The sequence below is a fragment of the Aspergillus affinis genome (genome assembly GCF_023601865.1).
Source record: "Aspergillus affinis strain CMG 70 chromosome Unknown NODE_5_length_567868_cov_86_340925, whole genome shotgun sequence".
Taxonomy (NCBI): Eukaryota; Fungi; Ascomycota; class Eurotiomycetes; order Eurotiales; family Aspergillaceae; genus Aspergillus; species Aspergillus affinis.
Window position 1 is genome coordinate 398256 of NW_026515786.1, and position 22698 is coordinate 420953.

The following is a 22698-nucleotide window of genomic DNA, read 5'->3' on the forward strand; positions in this document are numbered from 1 at the left end:
GGAGCCTTCTGCGACTCCAGAGGTGCAAATACCCGGGAAAGAGAGCTTGCAGCCTTGCTATTGCAGTGAATTCATCTGTAGACGAAGTGTCATGTCTGAGACGCGCATCTGAAGCCCTTTGTTGATGACTCACTGGGATCGCGACTACAGCTTCAGCTTCAACTGCGACCCTCGACTACGCTACGACTACGCTACGTTACGAGGTATCCAGGAAGCATCATTCTACGGCTTACGGCTTACGGCTTACGGCTTACGGCTTACGGCTTATCGACTACGACTACGAACTACGATCTATAACTACGGTCTCTAACTACGGTCTATAACTACGATTCATATACCTATATACACTATATAAAGCTATATACAACTACGAAAGGAACTATATACAGCTACGAGAGGAAAGGAAAGTGAGCAATGCGATGGCTTGGCCAAGGCCACTGCAGCTGGAGGGGAGAAAGAAGAATAAGAAAGAGAAAAGAGGAAGACGGGCGAGGGACAGTCACTTATAGGCACCAACTCCAGGAAACTTTACGCTCTTGCAACTGCCACCGGCCGACAACACAGCGGACCACCAATGAGGAAGGAGGGCAGTTGCGATAGCTTCACCTCACTCCGCTTTCGTCATTCCTGCGTCGCGCCCTAGGCAACACAGCTCGGTTTCGTTTGTAAGGAAACGCGTGAATACTCCGCAGGTACTGGTGCCGCGTTCGATGTGGTTGTTTTCTGTCTGAATTGGGACTGGTAGAGTGCTGCTGGGTTTAGTATGAGGTTTGAGAAGCTCTTTCAGGAGAATCGAGCTACCCTGCTGCGCTCGTCTTTCTGGCTTAGCTTCGAGTACCTTGGCTGTTCATAACAAACCACTCCGTACTTATACCAGGAAATTTCAGAAGAACCAAGTCTAGTCAATTGAATCTCGCAACAATGCTAACAACTATACACAATAACCATGAACACCAGGCCCATGCATGCTTATCAACTCCAACAATATTAACAATAACAATAATAATCAATCATAACCATAAATCCAAGCCCATGCAATAATGATGGACCAAGAAAAAATCCATCTATTCCAAAAACACCGTAGGAACACCATAAATGACCGGTGCCGCACCATTCAAATACTTCAACACACAAGATTTTCTGGACACTGACACGGCTTCGTCCAACGTCTCGCGAGAACCCTTCTCCCGTTTCGTTTCTCCACCAATAAGACCCCATTCCTCGAAAACAGATTTCGCGAATCGATCAATGTCCTTGTCCGTCACGTCCCACAGAGTGGCTACCAAGGCGGGACTCCCAGCTTGGAGGTAGTTCATCGGAGTGCCGTATGGTTCGTATTCTCCAGCTTCGGTCAGCGCACCACTGCTGCAGCCCATGAGGAAGGTCACTGCGCATCGGTCGAGGCGTTTGATGGTTCGACCGCGGATGTACTGTGCGCCGCTGCCGTGGCCGAAGTAGAGGAACACGCTCTTGGATTCGAGTCCGTCCTTGAACTCGTCCTCGGTCGGGTCGCGCTTGACGACGCCACTCCAGTTATCGAGGGCGGATAGATCTTTCTCGAAGGTGGTTTCAGTCGTTTGGAGGTCTCCGGTCGGGTTGAGAACGTAGTAGCCGTTGTTCCGTGGGATACCGAGACCGAGGTCAAGGTTGGTGGCGCCTTCGTTGCGGAAGCGGAGGATTCGATCGCGGAGGCATTCGAGGGATGGGACGCGGCAGACGGGCAAGCCCTGCAGGGAGGGGAGGGACTCCCAGGGGAAGAGATGGAGGGATTTGTCCAAAACTAGGACGGTGTGGTTCGGGGCCTGATGGGCGTGTCTATCTTGGACGATTTCGTGATATCCTCGAAGTGCATCCAAGGTTTCAACCACCATCATATCAAAGTCGATCTCGTCGTATGCGTTGCGCTCGCCTTGGAACTGAAGGATGTCCACCACGAAATAGAGAAGATCCATCAAAGTATCCTCAGGATCCTCTTGCTCGCCAAGATCCTTGATTCCAATGAACAATTCGAGAACATTGGGATGCAATGTCAGTCGTGGGCCCTCTGCTCGGCCACCCTTCTGGCGGGAAGGAAGGTGCTTATCCAGAATGTTGTGGAAAGAAGTCGCGAATCGCGCCAATGGGGCAGTATCATGCGGCACAGGTGAGAATATTCCCCGGAATCCTCCAAACCAGACATTTTCAATATTCTGTAGCAAATTCTCCATTCGAGCATCGAGGGCCTCGCGGTTTTTCCACCAGTCCTTCTTCGACTGTCGGTCCGTCTGAGCCTTAGCGGCATGGGCACTCTCGTTTGCAAGTTTGATGAGCTCCTGCATTTCTTCCCTGCCATCCTCAAAGGTGAATTGCTCTTCCTCGTCCTCCGAGTTGCCTCGTTTGAGAGGGAGACGAAGAAGGAAAGGCGAGCGGTCTCGGTGGAGCCTCGAAACAATGAATTCACTGCAATCTGCACTCAACGACAGTGAAAGAACGTTCCAGCTCGTTGGAAGAATGTCAACGTATTCCTTGGTGAAGTTGGAACACGGATCGTCAAGCTGGAATGTTTCCTTCGAGGACGAGGGCCAGAGAAGCGGGTCGCTGAGGTCCGCCAATTGTTTGTCGATGCTGATAGCAACGTGCTCTTTAGCGAATGCACCAATGCGACCAATTTCTGCACAGGTTAGTTTCCACTCTCCATTTTCGCCTCAAAGGAATAAACATACCGTTAACATTAGCAGGAGACAGAGACAACGCCGGAGCTTCATGGGAAGTAACATGAGATAGCATCGAGATCCGACTCATCAGACGAGACGCAGCGTGACTATCAAGCGTGGATCCCAAAGCAGTGGCCGTAGAAAACACATTATTCAAACAGTCACCCGCCTTAGACAACATAACGCTAAAATCTTCGGTAGCTTTCTGAGTTCGGGAGCGCGCGCCCCTGGTGGGTGCTCTAGGTCTCTTCGTCGTAGCTGTTTTGCTAGAGGAGGCCGTTTCCTTGGTGGGCTTGGTGGGCGACTGTAACGACGGCAAAGAAATTGTGGACTCCGGAAGAACACAGTATACTGCATGTGAGGCGAAATGGCGTATGGCGTCCGCAAGGAAGTGCTCACTTTCGCCAATGTGAAGAGAGATTTGGCTGTCTCGGGAGACTGCGAATTTTCGAGCACCATCTAGCAAAGCCGAGGCTTTCTCGAATTCACGCAGCGTACGCGAACAGGAGGCTTGTTGTCGAAAGATGTCGCTCTTAAAGTGGGACAAGGTGGTTGACTCAGTTGCAGGTGGTTCAGGACTCGGGACTGTGACCTTTGGTACACTTCGGGAAGATGTCGTCGCGGTACGGGTCCTCCGCGTTGTCGATGTAGTCGTCGTTGTTGTTGTCGTCTGCCTGGTCGTCCTTCGGCTGCTAGGTCGGACTTGAAGTTTGTCCATCTTCTGCTCCAAGTCCGTGACATTGGAAGACGTCGAAGAAGAATCTGAACTCTCGGACGCCAAAAAGCTAGCCATGATCTTATCGGCATCGAAAAGAGCACGCAATTCGTGTTTGTGATTTCCTTCTGCTCTGTGAAGCGCGGCAAGGCCCATGTGCAGTGAGATCAACTCAATGCTGCTCTCTAACTCCTTAGACAGCGACTCGGCAGCTTGCAATAGCTCTCGGCCCTCAGAAATATGACCTCCATAGACCCAATGAGATCCAAGCTGGGCCTGGGAAGCAATCAATCGGACGTTCGCGTTGAGTGTCTTGTTGACCTTCAAGGCCTGTTCTCCATAATAGATGGCGTCCTGGAACAGGCCATGGTGAGCGGATAGACAGGAAAGGTTCAATAGCGAAGTGTGGTGAGAGCCGATATGAGGCCAGAAGGGAGCACCCTGGGAATAGCTCGTGGTGCTGGTCGATGCTTGGGTCACATCTAGTTTTGCCATCCCCTCCACCACAGTTTCAAGTTCAGAATTCTCGGTGCTAGGAAGACTCTTGTCCTGTTTTCTTTGAGCGAGTTTCTCGACCTTGGCCCAGATCCGGCAATTCAGTCTCACGGAGAGCTTAGCAAAGAATAGGGCATCATTAGTCGAGCCTTGAGCAAACGAGAGCCGCGAGCTCATGAATGCTGCGTCCGCAACCAATCGTTCCCAGGCGATCTTTGTGAGAACGGAGCAGCTGTTCAGGTCCTGCTTCCTCTGGTTCTTCTCGTACAGGACCCGTGCCGCCGATAACGTGGCAGCTGCCTTCTCGATGTCGCCCGTTTCCAGCAGGTACCCTACGCGGGCCAGGCGATGAGACAAAGTTGCCAAGCAAGAGACATCATTCTGAGCCAGACACTGATCCGCACGAGTCAGGAGAGTGTTTGCTTTCGTGCAGAATCCGAGTCGGCAATATTGCAGAACAAGACGCGACAGGATGAGAATGGCTTCAGAAAAGTCTCCGGATTCTTCGAGTTCGTTAACACGGAGGATCAGTTCGAGAGCGGAGAGCTGAAGTTTCCACAGTCCATGGATCTCGGTATAGTCCACCACGGCCTTCATTTGAACCAGGCAGTAATCCACGTCCCCAACATATGAGACAAGCGATTCCCAATCGTGACAGTTTTTCATCATGGCGGTCCATGAGGAGATGACGTGGTCCAACTGATCCGGTCGCAAATCGCCTTGGTGAAGACCCAGTGTAAGTCGGACTGAGTTCTTCAGATGGGTTGAGAATGTGAACAAGTCTGTGTCGTGTCCAGCTTCCTCGTTTTCGATGCCCTCGGTGGCTTCATCAATCAATTGCTGCAGGAGTGACGGTTCTAGAGCGCTCGGGCGCTCCAACGAGAAGCGAAGTCCACAAAGTACCACGCGTAGGCGGCGGATGGGGTTGAGTTCTAAAGAGTATATGCCGAGAAGCTTCGTAAGGAGGAGGTTGAAAATTCCTCTGAAAACTTCATCATTTGTAGCATAGACATGTAGCTCCGTCAAGATGCCCATCTGCCACTCCAGAAGATGGCCTCGTACTAATGGCGTCAAACTCTCGTCGTCGAAGACCGACACCTTTGATTTCTTGGCCCGTAGCTTCACCTTCAGGAATGCAGAAAGAACGCGCCCTACCATGAAGGCATTGCTCTTTGGATCCTGAGAAGTCCGATGCGGAAATCCGCTCGAAGCGTCAGAAACGATTTGCTCCAAAGTCCCATTTTCGATATGCTCTCTGATTGACTGGCAGAATGCATGTTCTGATTCGGCACTCATATTCCCTTCCATATACACATGGGCGAGTCGTTCGTATTTGAGGGCGGCAAATCCGGTGACGCGCTGAGCCGGTAGACAGGGGGATAGCAAATTGGCGGACTGTTTCAAGAGCGGCACAAGCTCGCGATAACCTTTCCCGGCTTCCTTCTCTTTAAGGTATCGCGACCAGAAAAGGTTGGACATCTTGACAAAACCCATTCCAATCTGCTCAATCAAGGAGGAGTCGGTCATATCGGTCGAGTCGATTATAGTCAGAAGTCGTTGGCAATCCGCAAGGCTGGAGAGGATATCCTCCCAAGCAGGTCGCTGGGACATGACAGATAATTTTCCAACGGCAATCGCAGAATCCACTGCGGCGAGGGCAATGCTCTGACAAGTAGAAACTCGCTTGGAGAATGTCTCATACCCCTTAGAGTCTTCATCCTCCGATGGCTGGCGGCCAATGTAGCGGCGCAAGAATCTCAGAAACCCAGCCAAAAATTCATAAACCCTAGCCGCAATGTCGCTATCTTCCGCCTTCCTGCTCTGTTGTTTCGAAATCAGATCACCAAACCAGGCCATGGCGTATTTCTTCAGCCGGGCTGCTTCCACGAGCAGCTCATCGAGATCGCTGGGGCTGCCCTTCAAGGGCATACTCAGAGTGGCAGTAGCTTCGGACACGGCGTTGGATATGTGGGCTGGCGAGAACTTCTTCGATTTCCTAAGACCTTCGAAATACAGAACTCCAATCTTGCAACGCACGGTAGCGAGTGAGAGAGATTGCATGCTCGAAAACGGGGTCAAAGATTCCGTGAACAACTGCAAGGCTTCGTCAAAGCAGCCCGCTTCCTGGGCGAGCTGGCCTAGTACCGTTGCAATTTTCGCCACGGAGAGGTTGTCCTTCATGTTGGTCGCCGTGCTCTTTGGGGTCTTTGCGACCGCTGACTGGAGTCGAACGATGGTCTTGTACGTGATCGCGAACTCGGTCTTCTCGATTCCATTGTTGTTGTACGTGAAACTGGCAAGGTAACGAGCCAGAGGATCCCAGACCTCTCTGCCATCATCACACTTATGTCCAGAAATCTTCCAGCTCATGCAGCGAATTTCCAATGCCAGCAATTGAAGATTCAATGCGGTGATCGGTTTCAGACGGTCTTTCGTGGTGGCGCCATCGGTGGATTTCGAGGAAGACGAGGATAACGATAGTACGGTATTCGACAACAGTTGAAGTTGCACCGCCGCTTTGTCTTTGGCGAGAGCACCGCTGTCCATTGCGGCGACTATGACGTTCGCAGGGCTGCTTTGACTAGAGAGTTGCAGCAACGAGGCAACCTTTTGTATCGTTGACGCCTTCTTCTCAGCCGCAATGAGTCGTAGAGCATTGGATTGAAATGAGACCAGCAAGCCGAGCAGATCCTGTGCCTGCGTGAGGTTGGAGAACGTGATTAGGTCTGACATGCGTTCGGTCGTGGCATCCTCCGATCCTTCTTCGCTCTTTGTCGTCTTCTTTCGTGCCGTGGCCTTGCTGTCCAGAAATTGTTGAATCCTCCGCTTCAGCCCCCTCAACTCCTTGTATGCCATGTCATTGAGCCCTAGCGAGAGATACCTCCCCGCCAAGACGCACGCCCCCTGCTCGAGTTGAACATTCGGCGTCGTGTTATCCTGACTGCCTTGTTCCAGCTTCAACGTCCTTAGTGATGACAACGCCATCGTTGCGCACTCAGATAGCGCCAGTAGTCCCACATCCGTCGACTTCTTCGGTGTTTCAGGCGATGTCGACCCGCGAGACCGGGCTTCGTCGCGTTTGGAAGACTGCGATTTCACGGCATCCGACAGCGTCTTTAACGTTGTGTTGAAGACTTCCGTTGCTAAAACTAACTTCTCCTGGTATGACAGCCGCGACACATCCTTCTCAGCCAGCGTGCTCAAGACGGCATCCCGCCCGGTGACTTTTGTTCGTGTTGTCCCCGTCGACGCCTTCGTGCGTGTCGTACTCGTCGTGATAGTCTTGGTAGGTCTGGCGCGTCGACTCGACATGTCGGATTTGGTATCGAGGGGGGATTTCGACGCAGGCCCGAAAAGGGTTTGGAGGGTCAACACTGTGGCATTCGAGCATGCCGCAGTCGATCGGACGGCCAGTTTCACCGATTCCACGGAGGGATCGGGCAAAAGATTCGTGACCGTCATTTGGATGTTGTGCTGGTAACTGTCGGTATATTATTATTGTAGGTTAGTAGTGTCCATCTGCGCCCAGCATCGACGAAGGACAGGCAGGTAATTGAGGCTTGAACGGGCTGTGTCTTGTTAGGGAGAGCCCTGTCACCCATCGCTTGCCGTAAGCCAAGCCCAATCCGCTGTTGTCGCGGCAACGCCTGATGACACTACTCCCGTTCAGGGATAGTCGGTGCCAAGCCCTCCGACCCTCCGATCTTTTTGCCGACGGAGAGACTCGACCTTCAAGATAGAGTGCCCCGAATTCAACGTCACACTCATCCTCACCGTCCCATTGCTCCACCACATTCCTCCCTCGACATGCGACCCTCCACGCTCTCGCTCCGGCACATCGCCAATGGCCTCCTAGCCCCTCAAATGAGCCCGATCGTCCGGGCCTCTTCCACCACGCCACTGCAATCTCGACTATACTCCACATCCAGAGCCATGCCACGACTAGCCCAACGGTCGGTATGGACGTCTTTAGTCCCACGATTTCTTCGCGAACGAAAACCCAAAGACCCCAAGTCAGAACCGCCCAAGTCGAAAGAATGGAACCCTGCCAGTTTCTACATCATTATCTTCATTCTCATCGGTTCGCAAGCCATCCGCATGATCGCGCTCAAGAACGACTACAATGCATACACGCGCACGACGGACGCGAAAATCCTGCTACTCCGGGAGGTCATTGAGAGAGTGAAGAACGGGGAGGAGGTGGATGTGGAGAAGTTGTTGGGGACGGGCGATGCGGCGAAGGAGAGGGAGTGGGATGAAGGTTCGTTAATTGACTTGACTATCTATGCTGCTTGCGCAACGTTGAAGTGCGAAGGCTAACAGTAACTCTCTTCGCGCTTTAGTCCTTCGAGAAATCGAAGCGGAAGATTCACTATGGCATCGGAAAAACAAGGGCTCGGACAAAGAGCAGGAAACGCCATCGCAGCAAGAAACAAGAGTGCAGGCAGAATCAGAACACAAGGAGCCTGTGGTGCCCGCTGAAGGAAGTGGCACTGAGGAGCCCCCGGCAGACAGCGCCTCGAGACGGAAACTCAACTTCTTCTAAACGTTACCATATCATCTTATATCCCGTTGGCTCTGGCGGTCGTGTGTTCTGTAGGGCAAAGTGCCGCTATCCGGAAATCTGAGTTGCTACTGATATAGCGTTCATATTCCATCTCAGGAGTTATACTTATGTGAGTATTCTAGATACAACGGGACTCCAAATTTGAAAACTAACACGTTCTTCGTTAAGCATCGGTTATATGATCAATCTTCCTTCCATGTACAACATATCATCTGTTTTAAAACCCTCTCTTCTTGGAGAAATTGTCTTTGGCGCGTCATTTCATGTTTATCAGAAGTGACTATATTGTATGATACCCACGGTGTTTCATGTGGACTGCCTAGAGATTCATGGTCGCCGCAAAAGTAGTGGTTCTCCCATTGTATAAAGAAAATGACAAAATATACTACTGAATTTAGATAAGGGATATCATCATTGAATTCAGTTTGACATTGTGATGTAATCGTGATGCTCATTTGGGTTGAAAAACATGATCTACAGGCTATCCGCAACCGCAATATATCCAAGTCCGGCGGGCCATATATGACCATAATATCAAAATTCATCTAGCTATCCAACAGCACTTTTAGAAGAACAGGCCAAGAAACAATGGGACACTGATGACCACAGACAAAAGAATAATTAAGAGTCATCTCACCAATTCACAGATTGTTGAAATAAGAAGAGATCAAAGGTCTAGGATTAGGATTTCCATGCAAAAAATAAGAATGTTTTCAAATGAGATCCCTCCCCCAGTCTATCGGTTCTTTTTGTTACAATATGCAAAGATGGTTCCTGTATGGACACGGGGGGAAAGGAGAATATTTGAAGGACGGTTTTTCAAAGCCCCGGGAAACCAGAGTAACGAGGGTTGGGTTGTATAAAAACACAAGATATTTCCAAGACAGAGAAACATACAAAATAAAAATCAACAAAATGGGATCAATTCATCGCTAGTGAAAGTACAGAGACATGCGTTGTTTATTGCTTGGCGGGTTGGATAAATTTGGGCCACTTCTCGGCGGAGGGTATCGAGGCGCGGCCGATGTTCTCGTCGAGGTCGAGGATGAGCTTCAGAGCGTTTCTTGATCGGAGGTAAGGGAGAGGGGCCTTGGCAGTCTGGAGGCCGACGCCGGGCTCGATCTGTCCGGCGGGAGAGACGTCGCCGTGTCCGGGCATGGGGAGCCAGTTCTGCAGCAGCTCGTAGGCGGCAAGAGTGAAACCGAACTGGGGAGAAGAACGGACGATACGGGCAGGGCCACCCTTGAAGAAGGCCATGAAACCCTCGTCCTTCCAAATGGTCGCGGCACAGTGACGCAGGCCGGTGTATTTGACATCGCCCTTACGAGCCTCGACTTGGAGACGGGTCTTGATAACGTCGCAAGGCGTCGTCAGGTAGGCGGCAGGCATACCCGCAATGGCACCGGCCGTGAGCAGCTGCAGGATGCCGAGTTTGTGGGTTTGGGACTCGCCGAAAAAGCCGGATTTGAGGTGAGAGTAGGTCGGGAAGTAGATGGCGGAAAACGGCACTGTTCGCGGTCGTTAGTGACGGTCGGAGAAAGTGTCGTCATGTTGTACTCACCATCACGGAGCAGGCAGGCGCTGGCTCCCTTGTACAGCCCCATCAATCCCAAGTTCCTGACGATCCAAAGTGCGGATCGGCGAGGTGCATCCTCGACGTTCTTGGCGATCTCACCCTGGACTTGCAGACGGATCTTGACGATTTCTAGAGGATTGGTGAAGACCTAAATGATTGAGTTGCGTCAGCAAACATTCAAACTTTTCCACGCGACTTCGAAACTTACAACTTGACAGGCTCCGGCGGAACCACCGGCGAGAACCTCATGACCAGTCCAAATCTTTCCGTTCTCTTTGTTCGTGAAGTACCCACGGACCAAATCATTGACAGTGAGCTTGATGGCCTTCTCAGGTGCAACACCGATGAGCTGAGGAATGACTCCGGAGTACAGACCGGTGAAACCCTCGTTGCGGATGACTTTCCGCGCGCAGTCCAAGGAGTTGTTGTACAGTCTCTGACCAACATGAGATGACCGTTGGTTCTGCATACGAGTCTTCACCAGATCAATGGGGTAAACCATGAAAGCACCGAAAGCTCCTGCCAAACTTCCGAGCGCGAAGTGATGAACCGACTCGAGCACACTGTACAGGATGGACTTGGTCTTGTCCGCAACCTGATGCGTTGCGGAGCTGACAGCCTGCCCGGCGACAGCGATCGGCATACGCCACGAGGCGTCGATGACCTTGGCGAAGTCCCGCTGAGAGAGTCTACCCGAAGGCGCATCCAGACCGGCAAAGTGGAACAAGATATCGGCTTCCATGGGAGTGAAGAGGGAGAAACGGGTGACGCGCGCGGCCTCGTTCAGGAAGTCGGAGCGCGTGATTTTGCCGTCGTCGCTCTTCTGGGTTGCCTCACGCACGATGAGATCGATCATGTCCATCTCGCGCATGACGTTCTGGAAAGCGCGCACGGTGGAGTACGAGATCTTAGTGCCCGTTGAGATGTTGCACAGACTGGGGAGGTTCTCGAGGACGTAATCCGACAGCTTGTGCTTCGACGTCTCAAGGATGATGCGCTGGAAGTCCTGGGGCTCGATGTAGCCATCGCCATCCTTGTCGAAGACGTGGAAGGCCTGGCGGATACGCTCGCCCTGCAATCCTCGCAGCATCTGGGCAAATTGGGGGTAGCTCATATCGTGCCGACTCTTTGTCCGTCCAGTGTACAGGGAAGCCCATTCTGAGTTCCAATCGAAGGGGATGCTGTCCTTGTTCTTGTTCTCGCTGTAGAGGTTGTGGAAGGTCTCCCATTTCACGCTTCCCGTGCCTTCCGTGTCGAACAGTCGGAAAGCGATCTCGTACTCGGCATCGGGTTTGGCCAGGAGGTTCTCGAAAGTCGACCAGTCTCCGAGGGACAATTTGCCCGATCTCCGCTTATCCGCGACTCTGAACAGGATACCGTAGTGTTCCCGCTTGATTTTGTGCTATTGAAAGCCATTGACGTTAGTGTGGGAGTCATAAACCGCGATGACACATCATGCGGAACGCTGGACAATGCGACGGGCTGCAATATACATACATAATCTTCATGCTTAGGGGCAATAGCCTGGACGAAATCCTCTTCCGTCATATACAGCTCCCCCGTGGCCTCGTCCTTGCGCGCATGACGGTGGAAGTTGGCCTTCGCCTGCTGCGACGGCTTAGGCTCGTCGGAGGTGCCCATCAAGGACTCCTTGACTGCGTCCTTCACGCTGCCCATTGTGTGATAAGAATGAATCTATCCAAAAAAAAAAAAGAAAAGAAAAACGATCTATCCAAAGCGCTGAAAACCCCAAAAGACAACCCAAGAAAGAAGGGACCCGGCGGGAGGAATTGAAGGAGTCGGGGGATGAGCGAGGAGAACGGGGTTATGAAGGGGTTGGGATAAGGAAAAGTGTGTGGAGAAAGGAAATTGGGAAAAATGGGGGGTCCGAATGACAGTAATAATAATAATAATAATAATAATAGAAATAAGTACGGAGAAGGTTTCGATCTGGTCAGCCTCTGGAGAATTCAATTACAATTAAGGGATTTCTTCGATCAAAAAAATGGAGATTCAACAGAGTTTTTTTTCTTTTGCTTTTTCTTTTTCTTTTTTTTTTTTTTATCTTTCTTACTTCATAAATTTGCCTTAAACAAGATCCAGGATAATATTAGCCTCAGTTAATTTTTCTGAAAAAGCCCAGGGAAACACGGCCAAGGATGGGCGCGATTCGACCACGAGTCACCGGGCCAGACGCAGCCTCACCGCCCCTGGAATGTGTTCAATTACCCGGTGAGGCACTTTGACTACAGAACAGAGTACCGTGGTACTTTATGCGATCGGACTTGGGGCCGATTAAAGCACTGACAGTCTAACACTCGAGTATCATAGCGGGTTCAGTAGCTTCTTCAGCACGACGGACTGACTTACCTCCGCGTCCCTTGCTTGGTCAAGCTCCCGACGACGGTTGCGCACCGCGATGGGTTCCGAGGGCTGGTACACGGCGAGCCACATGCGGCAAACTCCGGGACAGTGGCCATCCAGTCATGGCTGCCGGCAGACCCCTGGGAGGCAAATCGGGACATCCTTTCCAGAAGGTGCCTGCATCGAGGAGGCAAATAACCGAGTCTTGGAGAGACTCTCGTCTGGGTCTTGGTCGGGCTTGGTTTGATAGGATCGGGATGCCAATTCCCCATGATCATCTCAAATCGTATGTGGCCTTTTTCACATGATATTTGGTGTTTACCAATAATAAGGATGGTGTTCCAGTCCTGACCCAGACCAGACTCGCGAGGGCAGACCATGGGCAATCCCCCCTTCCCCCCCAAATTCGGGCCGACGTGGTGAGGTGAGTCCGTGAGGCGTGAGTGGTGCCAGTCTCCGGTGGGGGGAAAGCGGGTCCCAGAGTTGGAGATACTTGGTGGCCTCAGGGCTCAGGCATCCTATCCCCCGACATCGCTGCTCCTCCTCATTCTCTCCTCACCGGCCATCGGCTGTGCCCCGACGGTCTCGATCGTCTCGATCTACCTGACTCGACTTGTAGATCTCGTATACCCGTAATCCCCGTACTTTATGTGACTATCTCACATTTCGCTATACAACAGTGGTCGAGCAACACTTATATGCTCTCTTGGTCTATAGTCCTCACCAAAGTGGTTCCCCTCACGGGGACCAACCAAAGCTCTCTCGGACATCCGCCGAGCAAGGGAGCCAAGCCAGCCTTATTCTCTGGGCATCTGACATGATGCAATCGTTGTTACTGAATGGTCGACTGACAGATGGATCTATCATCTGTCTCTCGAGGGAATGGTGCATATATACCGCATCTGCAAGGTCACCCTCGCCTAGCTTCATCTTGTCTACGGTGTAAGTCACCGTAGAACGAATATTAAAAACTATTCCGTTACCAGAAAGGATCACTCAATCCGTCTCCGCGCTTATATTTGCCTAATTGCGTTATGTGAACCGTGCCCCTATCGCGCGGGAACCATTTTCCCGCGACGCACAATTGTTTATGATTATATCCCGGGCCCGATTGTATAATTCCTGCGCGCGTTTCATAGTCATCTTAGCGCGCATAGTTGGTCAACGCCAACCATTGCCATTGCCAACCGTGATGTCTGAGATCAATTTACTAAATACATATCGTCTTGTTGCCTAGAATCTAGACATTCATGCTTTCTAGAAAGGTCACATTCGTCAGACTGGTCAAGCCCCCTTGATAAGTGACCTGCCTGACAAAGTATGTATCTAGTCGCAATGTGTGACCTCCCTTCATCCGGTGCTTTGCCTTTGGACTGGCTTGGCGAACGACATGGTTCTTCAGACTACCCGCGTCTTGGAATTCCTCATCTTGCGAAAAGTACATGAACAAATGGCCTAGTCCGAATGGAAAACGGACCAAACACGGAGCTCTTGGAGCTCTTGAAGGCAGTAACTTCTGCTGCCGGTAGCCCACGTTACTCAGAATCAGCTAAGCAGCTTCCCTGCAAGGACTGTTACAATGCATTAGTTATATACACATACAAATATGTCTCTTTTTGTCACTTATCTTGGCTAATGTAACTCAGTCAATAATACCTTGACGCTCCGACCCGTAGACCCGTACATGTCCTCTATGGACCGAGAAACGTTAGTTACATCGACATATTCGCGCGCGCCAACGGCCCCTTCTCGAAAAGCATCAGGTCCAACGTCTCCTACGTCTCCATCACCGCGACACCCGGAACCCTCACTCCCCCAGCAAACCACTCTGACTCGCGCAGCTACCTCGACGTGGACTGGCCCAAGGCACCTACAGAGGCCCCACTAACCATTACAGGCACTACCAAGAACAATAGTACTAACACCAAGAATGATAGCAACACCCTCACCATCAGCACATCCCTCCTCCCCATCAACAAAACTACCATCCCCCCAAACTTCACCGGCCTCATTGAATCCAACGACGTCATCTCCATCGAACCCACACACTGGACACCAACAACCACCATCACCACCACCTCAACCCAAACAGCATCAGCGTCTTATACTATGGTGTACATCGAAAATCCCATACTACGGACACACCTCATCAGACGTAAACCTCTGACCCGTAACAACCCCCTCACAAACCACACTCATAGGCCCAAAGATAACCTACAGCTTCTACTCCTTCCCGCCCCTTCTGCCAAACCGATCGTCCTGCTCAGCGACTCGCTGAATCGTAATCCCACCCGGCCGCTGAAACCGACGTATTCGTTGGACACGGACGAGCCGGAGACTGTTCTGACAGTGGGGGATTATCAGGCAGGGTCGATGCTTCCGGATTGGGATACGGCTGTTACCGGTATTCCTGGGGGGTAGAATACCACGTCGACGATTGATGTGAAAGCCGGGGCGCCTGTGTTTAATTTATGGCTTTTGGAGCCGGGGGTGGTTGTGTAGAAGATTCTTCTTGATCTGGAAGGCTTTTTGCCTAGTCATTTGGGACCGCCGGAAAGTCGACTTGTTGGGGGATGGTTCTGCGGTTGGCTATAGTTTTGTCTGACGATGCTTGGGTTGATCAGTTAGATCAAGCCAATCATCATTTCCACACACTAACAATACTTTATACACATAGAATCCTCCGTTCTTCCAACAAATCCCAGCAAAAGAACCCATAAGAATAACTCCGGAAACACCCACCTCACCCCTCAATAAACAAGCAAGCAAAGACCAAGCCCCAACCTACCTACTCCTCCGGCTTCTCCAACCTCAACTGCCTGAAAAGCACCCTCTCAATCGGCAGCAAACCCAGCATAACATGATTAAACCGATACGCCGTCATAGTAACACACGCACCAACCAACGCATCCAACAAGAAATGATTCGCCGTAGCCACGATCGTCACGCCCATCAAGACGGGCCACAGCAGTGCCATAACTCTCACCATCCAGTGCGGACTGAACCGAACCAAACAGAAAGCGATGAAGAACGCATTCCCGAAATGCAAAGACGGCATGGCGGCGATCGTCAACTGGAACTTGTTCGACGTCCAGGCCGAGCCCGCGCGGTTCTTATGCAGGATGTCGATGAAGCCGTCTTCGGGGGGCAGGAGTCGGGGCGGGGCACAGCGCCAGGCCGTTAGGATGCAGAAGGCGAGGACGTTTTCGAATGACAAGGAGCGGCGGATTCCTTGGTATTTGTCGCGTGGGATGTAGGTGTAGATGTAGACGAGGAAGACGATGCCGAGGACGATGTGGGAGTAGTAGACTTTGGCGAGAACGGGCATGAGAGGGGGTAGTTGGTCGAGGACGTAGCGCTGGACGGCGAGCTCGATGTCGATGTGCAGGATATGTTCGAGAGCGAGGATCTGGTGGGCGTGGTCCTCGGCTGTGTCGAAGATGGACTTGTGGCCAGCTATTCGGCGGGCTGAGAATGCACGCAGACCTTGGTAGATCTGTGGTAGTGATAGTGATATTAGCCAGTCATGTTTGATTGCTTTGATTCTGGCTGAGGTTTGCGTCGTATCGTACCCAGTATGACAACGTCCAGTAACAAATCTCCAGCAAGAATGGGAAGCAGGCTAGAATCCGCGATTGAATCGTTCGACGTGTTTCGAAGGAGCGGAAGACGTCGTCCTCGTTGGGAGGTTTATGCGGTCCATGGTGGTTGTCTCCCAGCAGAGGAGACTCGACGGAGGGTGTTTCTGGTAATCGGATATGCTTGCGTCTGTTTATGAGGGTACCTGCAGTGAAAACAGCCACGATTGCTATACCGAAATCAGTTATCGAGGAAATTCTAGAACTATAACTAGTTTCGACCTACCCCCCGGCTCGATCAGGTTTTGTATACCTCCCATGGCTATGTATGAATAACAATATACCGGGAAACGAGTGTATATGATCTAAACAATTGATATTGAATCGTCAAGAAGCAAATGATGAGTTTAATCTAGGGCATCAACGTCCCTGGCAGATGTGCCAGGCAGGAGGAACGGGGTATACAAGTCGACGGACATGTATCTCGTTGACGAGGGAGAACGACACTCACCGAGTGAAGAGTTAGAACCGGAGACAAAGAAGCAGGTACAGGGAATACGGGGAAGCTGCAAGAAAACGGGGTGTCGTGTCGTGGCTGCTATGGTGAACTGGTCTTCCGCGGCTTCCGTCCAGCTCATGCCACTCCTGGGCCTTGCTTCGGATGACATACGAGGTTGCACAACGCTTGCGGAATGAACTTTTAATATTCTCCGGGTGCATCTTGGAGCTCAGTCTGTCTGCTAAAGAAGATGCTTCACTGGAGTAAATAACGGGGTCTGGTTGAGGTGGTTCCGGCAAGAGATATACTCTGCAGGACAATTTCTTCCCAAGAAACCTTAGTCTTTTTTTCTCTCTTTCCCTGTCACCTTCTGTCTTCTTCCCAACCATCCTGATTCTTCTTTTATTCTCTGTTCCACACGAAGTACCACAATTGATGTATGGAGGATCTTCATAACGACTTGTACAACCCTGTATTAATTTATGCATCGCTCACATACGAAGCATAATTATGATGCACTTGACGCTTTGATCCTCGCAGTTTCCATCGAGTTATACACTGTCAAGAAGAGAATAAAAAGTCCAAAGTTCACCCCCTCATTCTTGTACAATTCACCTTTCGTGATGGGACTCTGGGCCGCTGTATCCATCCACTAATTCTTGTCATCAGAGTTCGAAGTAGGGTAGACTATTGAAGTTTACCAGCCCGCCAGATGTGACGGCACAAAAGCACACGCTAATTCTGCGAGTGAAAACCGTCGGTCACTGCAGTATCATTGTGATCATATTGCAGATTATCTTCATTGGTGGTGGCAGGTGGCAATCAGTTCGTCTAAGCTTCTCTCCCCCGCTACTTGCCTGTGCGAGGGAGAGAGTAGGCCAGTGTGACACATTTACTGCAGAGAGAATCTACATCGCTAAATCGACAGGATTGAAGGATTTGCTCGCAAATGAAGTATTGCAACATGGACGGGCAACATGGCAGGCAGGATGTAAGTCATTTCCACCAGCGGCCGGCATTTGACCACGAGGAATCCCACTACTAAATATATCCAACAGTTAATTAATCTATGTGATGCTGTCCGATCTCTGCAGAAATGATTAAGTACGGGGTCAATCCTTTGCTCATCTCGGAAATCCTGCAGCCCAGGGCCCCCAAACCCCGCCCAGGCCAATGGCAGAGGATCATGCTGCGATTTATGGTTGGTCAACTCGGTCAAGTCCGAAATGTGATGGCAACCGGGACGGGTCCATGATTTGTTCGTGGGATGTGACGAGGAGCGTTCTGTGCCTCGTCGTGCAGTGAGTTGGCGCTTAGAGCAGAGAGGCGGAGGTCATTGGCCGCCAGCCTCCCCTCGGCGACAGGAGACTGGAGACTCTCGCGGACTATAACTATAGCCGCGCACCCTTCCCTCTCTGCTCTGGCACGTTGTGTGTTTGAGCTTGATTTGTTTGGGAGTTTTCGTTTTCTGTTCTATTTTCGTCCATCGGTGGTTCGTTTGGCTGGTCCAGGCGACATCTAATTTTGAACTTCTTTTTTTGGATCTGCACCACGTCAATAATAGTATCATTTACGCGCTTTGCCTTTGGCAACGGCTTTGTTGACCGAAGTCCGCACCCACAGTTGTTCTCTTGTTTTTGACTTTTCACTCTTCTGTTTCTCTCATCTGCCGTTCAAAACTTTAAATCCTTCTCCTTGTTCTGTCCTTCAATTTGCAAGACCATCTTTCCATCATGCTTCCTCGTGCTGCCGCAAGACCCAAGCTGTCCGTTAGCATCGCTGCGGCACAGAATCCCACTCGACCCTCCTTGTCTCTCAAGTCTCCCGGTCCTCTACCTCGCACTCCTATTTCTCCGTCGCCTCTCAGTCCCAATGCGAAGCGGTATTCCTCGCTGCACGTCCCGACCTACAACTACACCAATTCATGTTCGTCCAAGAGCATCCTCAAGAAACATTCGGCCATGGGCGCCAACGGCACCGTCAACAAACACATCCAATTCAAGGGTACGCCCACAGTGCATTGTGTGACGCCCATTGAAAATCCAGAGGAATACTACGGCACTCACACCAAAGTGACGCGCGAAGAGCGACGCTGGATGGTACGGGAATGAAGGAACGGCGAGCATCAACTTGACAAATCCCTCAACCGACCGGTGGATCTGTGGGAGCGCAAGGCCAAGAAATCAGAGCCTGGGCGCTTTCTCTGCACTCACGACCGGCCCTTGCGACTCTGAATCGACATGTCATCTTGCAACTTCAAATGCAGTCTAGTGGGATGGAATTATTGGCGCAGAGCAGCGGATGTTCAACAGAACGCGAGTCACTCGGATGATGATTGATCTTTTGAGAAAAGAGTCCACCTGTCCACCTCCTGTGTATATGAAAACTATTATGTTTATGACGTGATGATATGGTCCGGCGTTTAGTTTACTGTTTGTGCCTTAGTTAGCCTGGAGCAAATCCACATACACTCGTTCTGGCTCCACAAAGAGATTCTTTATTAGTAGTAGTAGGAATCGGTCTATTTATAGGCATATGATAATTTCCATCCAGGACAGTGTACGTACTGCAACCACTGTCACTGCCACTCCATACTACACCGTAGATTCTGTAGACATCGACATGCGCAGGCGCCTTTCTATTATTACTTCATGATGTTACCGCATTGGTCACGGCTTTAGGGCAGATCCCCAGGGCTTCCGTGGCCCGTGCGAGCAGGTTCTTTGCGCCTTCGCCGCCTGGTCGCCTCCTGCCCGAGCGCCATTTCCGTCCATCCAGCTCCTCATGTTGTTCGCGCGACTCCCTGCTGCGGCCTGTCGCAGGAAGCTCTGCACAGCCCCGAAATGGAGTCTGCCTACGCGGACCCGCGGATTACTGACTCTTGCTATCGAGACATCCTGGTGGGTTGATGTTAACCTTGATTGATGGGACGGCCCGCAGATTCCCATGCTAACGCTCTCACCAGCGATGACACGTCGGTTGGGATCGTCGAAAAGAAGACCGGACCCTCGGGTGCGACTGCAAAGACCCATTTCCTCGAGAACGTAACGGCAAACACGACCTCGTATCGCGGCGTTCATCCCATCGTTGCCCTCGAATCGCATCAAGAGAACATCGCCAAACTGGTCAACAAGGCCCTCGCGCATTTACCGGAGCCGTCGGGTACACATGGAGGACATCAGCTACTACACCTTTCAAATGATCCCACGCCACGTCGCAAACCTGACTTTGTGTCGGCCACCAGAGGACCCGGGATGCGGGCTAATTTGTTCGTCGGGTTGGACACGGGCAAGGCGCTCTCGGTTGCGTGGCAGGTTCCCTTTGTCGGCGTCCATCACATGCAGGCTCATCTGTTGACACCGCGTCTGGTGTCATGTTTGGAGCGCGCTCAGATCGATACCCCGGAAACTGGTTCGTCTCAGCCTACGACTCCTGAGTTCCCGTTCCTCTCAATCCTCGTCTCCGGCGGACATTCGATCCTCGTCAAGTCGTCTTCCATCACGGACCATGAGATCATGGCGTCGAGCTCCGACGTAGCGATCGGCGACTCGCTCGACAAGACGGCCCGAGACATTCTTCCCGAGCCTCTGCTTCAGAGTGCGAACACCACCATGTACGGCAAACTGCTGGAACAATTCGCCTTTCCAAATGGCAGCATAGACTACGCCGACTACCGTCCCCCGATGACGCGTGGCGAGGAGATCGCCACCCGTGCAACTCCCTGGGGCTGGTACCTCACCGCTCCGTTTGCTAATACCCGGAAGCTAGAATTCAGTTTCTCGTCCATCGCGTCGTCAATCACCAGGATCACTACTGCGAAACACAAGGCCGGCGAAACCATGGGCCACGAGGAGCGTGTCGCCATGGCACGCGAGACGATGCGCGTCTGTTTCGAGCATCTGGCCTCTCGCACTGTCATCGCTCTCGAAGCGCTTCGTAAAAAGGGCCCCGGCAACGAGGTGAAAACCCTCGTAGTCAGCGGGGGCGTCGCGGCTAATCGCTTCCTGATGACCGTCCTGCGCTCGTTCCTTGATGTCCGCGGGTTCGGACATGTCGGTATCGTCGCGCCGCCGCCGGCCTTGTGCACCGATAATGCCGCTATGATCGGATGGGCGGGTATTGAGATGTTCGAGGCTGGCTGGCGTAGCGATCTTGGCTGTCGGGCTTGGAGGAAGTGGTCTCTAGATCCGCGCGCCGAGGACGGCGGGATTCTGGGTCCGGATGACTGGCTCAAGACTTAAACCATCGTAGCTATTGAGAGTGTATACTAACAAAAATCTCCTGTACCATACTGTCGCAACTTCGCTCCACTACATCTCATCAACAATGTATATAGAACAACGTATAATAATTCCATGGTTGAATGTTTTCAATATATCCAAGAAAATGTCTCGATGTTTCTTTTTGTTCATTTCATAACCATTAGACAACCATTCAGAATGTACTATCCGGGGGTATGATGATAGTCTAACTCCGAACATTGCCCGGATCCCATTTCCGCCCAAAAGTCATAAGAAATCGTGTTCGATGCCAGCCCAGTGACGTCGCCAAAGACCATCCATGTTATGTCATCCGATCGGCCAGCAATCAGGAAACAAAACCACGATACTTGTCTTCAGCCCCTAGGCTAGTCATACATAAACATCGATCCTTTCCTATCCCGATGAATCAAACCCCCTCCCCCTCCAGGTAAGCGATGCAGGTGAGATGGGGATTCCAGTCCCAACCTCAAAAGTCAACCCCAACCAACCTCATCCATGCTCTTTTCTATCTAATTGACTTTTTTCCAATGATTTAAAACACACGCTCATGAAAATAAAGAAGAAATAAATGCTTAACCGCCCGCCACATTATCGCCCTGTTTCAAGGTCGTGACTTGCTTTCGAAGCTCGAGGAAGAAATCCTTGCCGTTGGCCATCGCGTTCGCTGTATGTATATCGCCTCGTTAACTTTTATTCATTCGGCTTGCCTATCGGCGAGTGGGTTCGAGCAGGTACGTACGCTTGGATCCCCACGGTCCGCCCGAGCGGTTATTCGCATCTTTGCCTGGTGTTTTGTAGAAGAAGGGTCTCGGCGCTGCGGGAGATGGAAGGGAAGTTAGTTAGCGACTTATGACCGGTGTTATGTATAGAGGAGCTTATCGATCGGCGAGAATCGAGAGATGGAAGGCTTCTCCCATGTGCCTGTGCTTGCGCCTGTGCCTGTGACAAGCTTGGATGGATGTATTGTACATACCTCCTGGGCCTAATCCGAAGCGCAAAACAAAAAGCCGTTAGCATGACTTCAAAGCCAAGTCGCATGGTAATCGCTATCGCAATGAGGCGGCTTACCTCTCCTCAGTGCACCCTTTGCCTCGGCGGCATTGAAGCCTCGTACGGGAACGTGCTGGTCCTGGGACAATCCGGCGGAGAGCTGGTCGCGTGAGTCACCCGCTCCCCAGGTGTTGTTGTTCTGGTTTTGATTCTGGTTCTGGTTTTGGTTCTGGTTCTGATGCTGGTGCTGGTGCTGGTGCTGGTGCTGGTGCTGGTTCTGGTTCTGGTGCTGGTTCTGGTTCTGGTTCTGATTCTGGCCGCCGCGAGATCCGCCGTGCATGTTCATGTTCCGGGAGTTGGGGTGTCGCTGTCCTGACTGGCGATTATGATCGTAGGGCCGACCTCCGCGCCAACTGATGTTTGGAGAGAGCGCATGGTTAGCTAGGTCAGAAGATGGAGGGTGTAGTTCTGGGTTAGAGGAGGAAGTGGATGAAAAAGGAAAAGGAAAATCCAGCTTACCGATCTTCACCGGGACCAATCATCCTTACAAGAGACGAGGGGTTGAATTGGAGAGAAGCAGGCGATGCTGACCCTCTGCTGGAGCTCCCTGTCTGCTTTGTTAATTGTTGGTTTGACGGCGGTGGGCCCTCTCCGCCTTTGGCCCAGCGCGGTTTAGCGCCGCCGGCCACCTGAGATAACGAAGGGCCACTCCTCGCCTTCGCGTCGTCCATCGCCGTCGCTGCTGTCGCTCGCCCGTCCTGTTGGCTGAACCCTTTGTCTGGTCTCCTTGTTTGTTGATTCATGCTCTAATGCTTTGGCTTACCTGATCCTAATTTCACCGGCGATACGGCGCAGCTGGGTTCCGTTGCGTGCCCAACTGTGAGGGCGAGCAAAGCAAACAAGCTTTGACATTCAACAGCCAAACATTCACTTCGTTTGCATCATATTCATCTATCCTG

General features: G+C 51.6%; 7 protein-coding genes across 7 annotated transcripts; 3 read left to right on the plus strand and 4 right to left on the minus strand.

Annotated features, from left to right (window-relative positions):
• Positions 1–1064: 1064 nt before the first annotated feature.
• Positions 1065–7365, minus strand: KD926_008843 (C50 family peptidase; the record flags this gene model as incomplete). Its single annotated transcript, XM_053094062.1, has 2 exons — positions 1065–2650; positions 2703–7365. The coding sequence occupies 2 exons, from the start codon at positions 7363–7365 to the stop codon at positions 1065–1067; spliced, it is 6249 nt and encodes a 2082-aa protein (XP_052960397.1).
• Positions 7366–7710: 345 nt separating this feature from the next.
• KD926_008844 (DUF5321 domain-containing protein) lies at positions 7711–8449 on the plus strand (the record flags this gene model as incomplete). The annotated part of the gene is made up of 2 exons (XM_053094073.1): positions 7711–8164; positions 8247–8449. 2 exons carry the CDS (start codon positions 7711–7713, stop codon positions 8447–8449), a joined length of 657 nt encoding a protein of 218 aa, XP_052960398.1.
• A 981-nt stretch (positions 8450–9430) lies between these two features.
• KD926_008845 (citrin) lies at positions 9431–11723 on the minus strand (the record flags this gene model as incomplete). Its single annotated transcript, XM_053094084.1, has 4 exons — positions 9431–9978; positions 10032–10194; positions 10255–11448; positions 11544–11723. The coding sequence occupies 4 exons, from the start codon at positions 11721–11723 to the stop codon at positions 9431–9433; spliced, it is 2085 nt and encodes a 694-aa protein (XP_052960399.1).
• A 482-nt stretch (positions 11724–12205) lies between these two features.
• Positions 12206–14831, plus strand: KD926_008846 (glycoside hydrolase family 115 protein; the record flags this gene model as incomplete). Its single annotated transcript, XM_053094095.1, has 6 exons — positions 12206–12278; positions 12378–12696; positions 12756–12834; positions 12917–13025; positions 13091–13352; positions 14087–14831. 6 exons carry the CDS (start codon positions 12206–12208, stop codon positions 14829–14831), a joined length of 1587 nt encoding a protein of 528 aa, XP_052960400.1.
• A 367-nt stretch (positions 14832–15198) lies between these two features.
• On the minus strand, positions 15199–16656 carry KD926_008847 (phosphatase PAP2 family protein; the record flags this gene model as incomplete). The annotated part of the gene is made up of 4 exons (XM_053094106.1): positions 15199–15906; positions 15983–16218; positions 16275–16310; positions 16500–16656. 4 exons carry the CDS (start codon positions 16654–16656, stop codon positions 15199–15201), a joined length of 1137 nt encoding a protein of 378 aa, XP_052960401.1.
• Positions 16657–18220: 1564 nt separating this feature from the next.
• Positions 18221–20728, plus strand: KD926_008848 (N(6)-L-threonylcarbamoyladenine synthase family protein; the record flags this gene model as incomplete). The annotated part of the gene is made up of 4 exons (XM_053094117.1): positions 18221–18586; positions 18759–18880; positions 19169–19387; positions 19453–20728. The coding sequence occupies 4 exons, from the start codon at positions 18221–18223 to the stop codon at positions 20726–20728; spliced, it is 1983 nt and encodes a 660-aa protein (XP_052960402.1).
• A 593-nt stretch (positions 20729–21321) lies between these two features.
• On the minus strand, positions 21322–22470 carry KD926_008849 (uncharacterized protein; the record flags this gene model as incomplete). The annotated part of the gene is made up of 4 exons (XM_053094128.1): positions 21322–21413; positions 21489–21563; positions 21818–22152; positions 22259–22470. The coding sequence occupies 4 exons, from the start codon at positions 22468–22470 to the stop codon at positions 21322–21324; spliced, it is 714 nt and encodes a 237-aa protein (XP_052960403.1).
• Between the last annotated feature and the right edge of the window lie 228 nt (positions 22471–22698).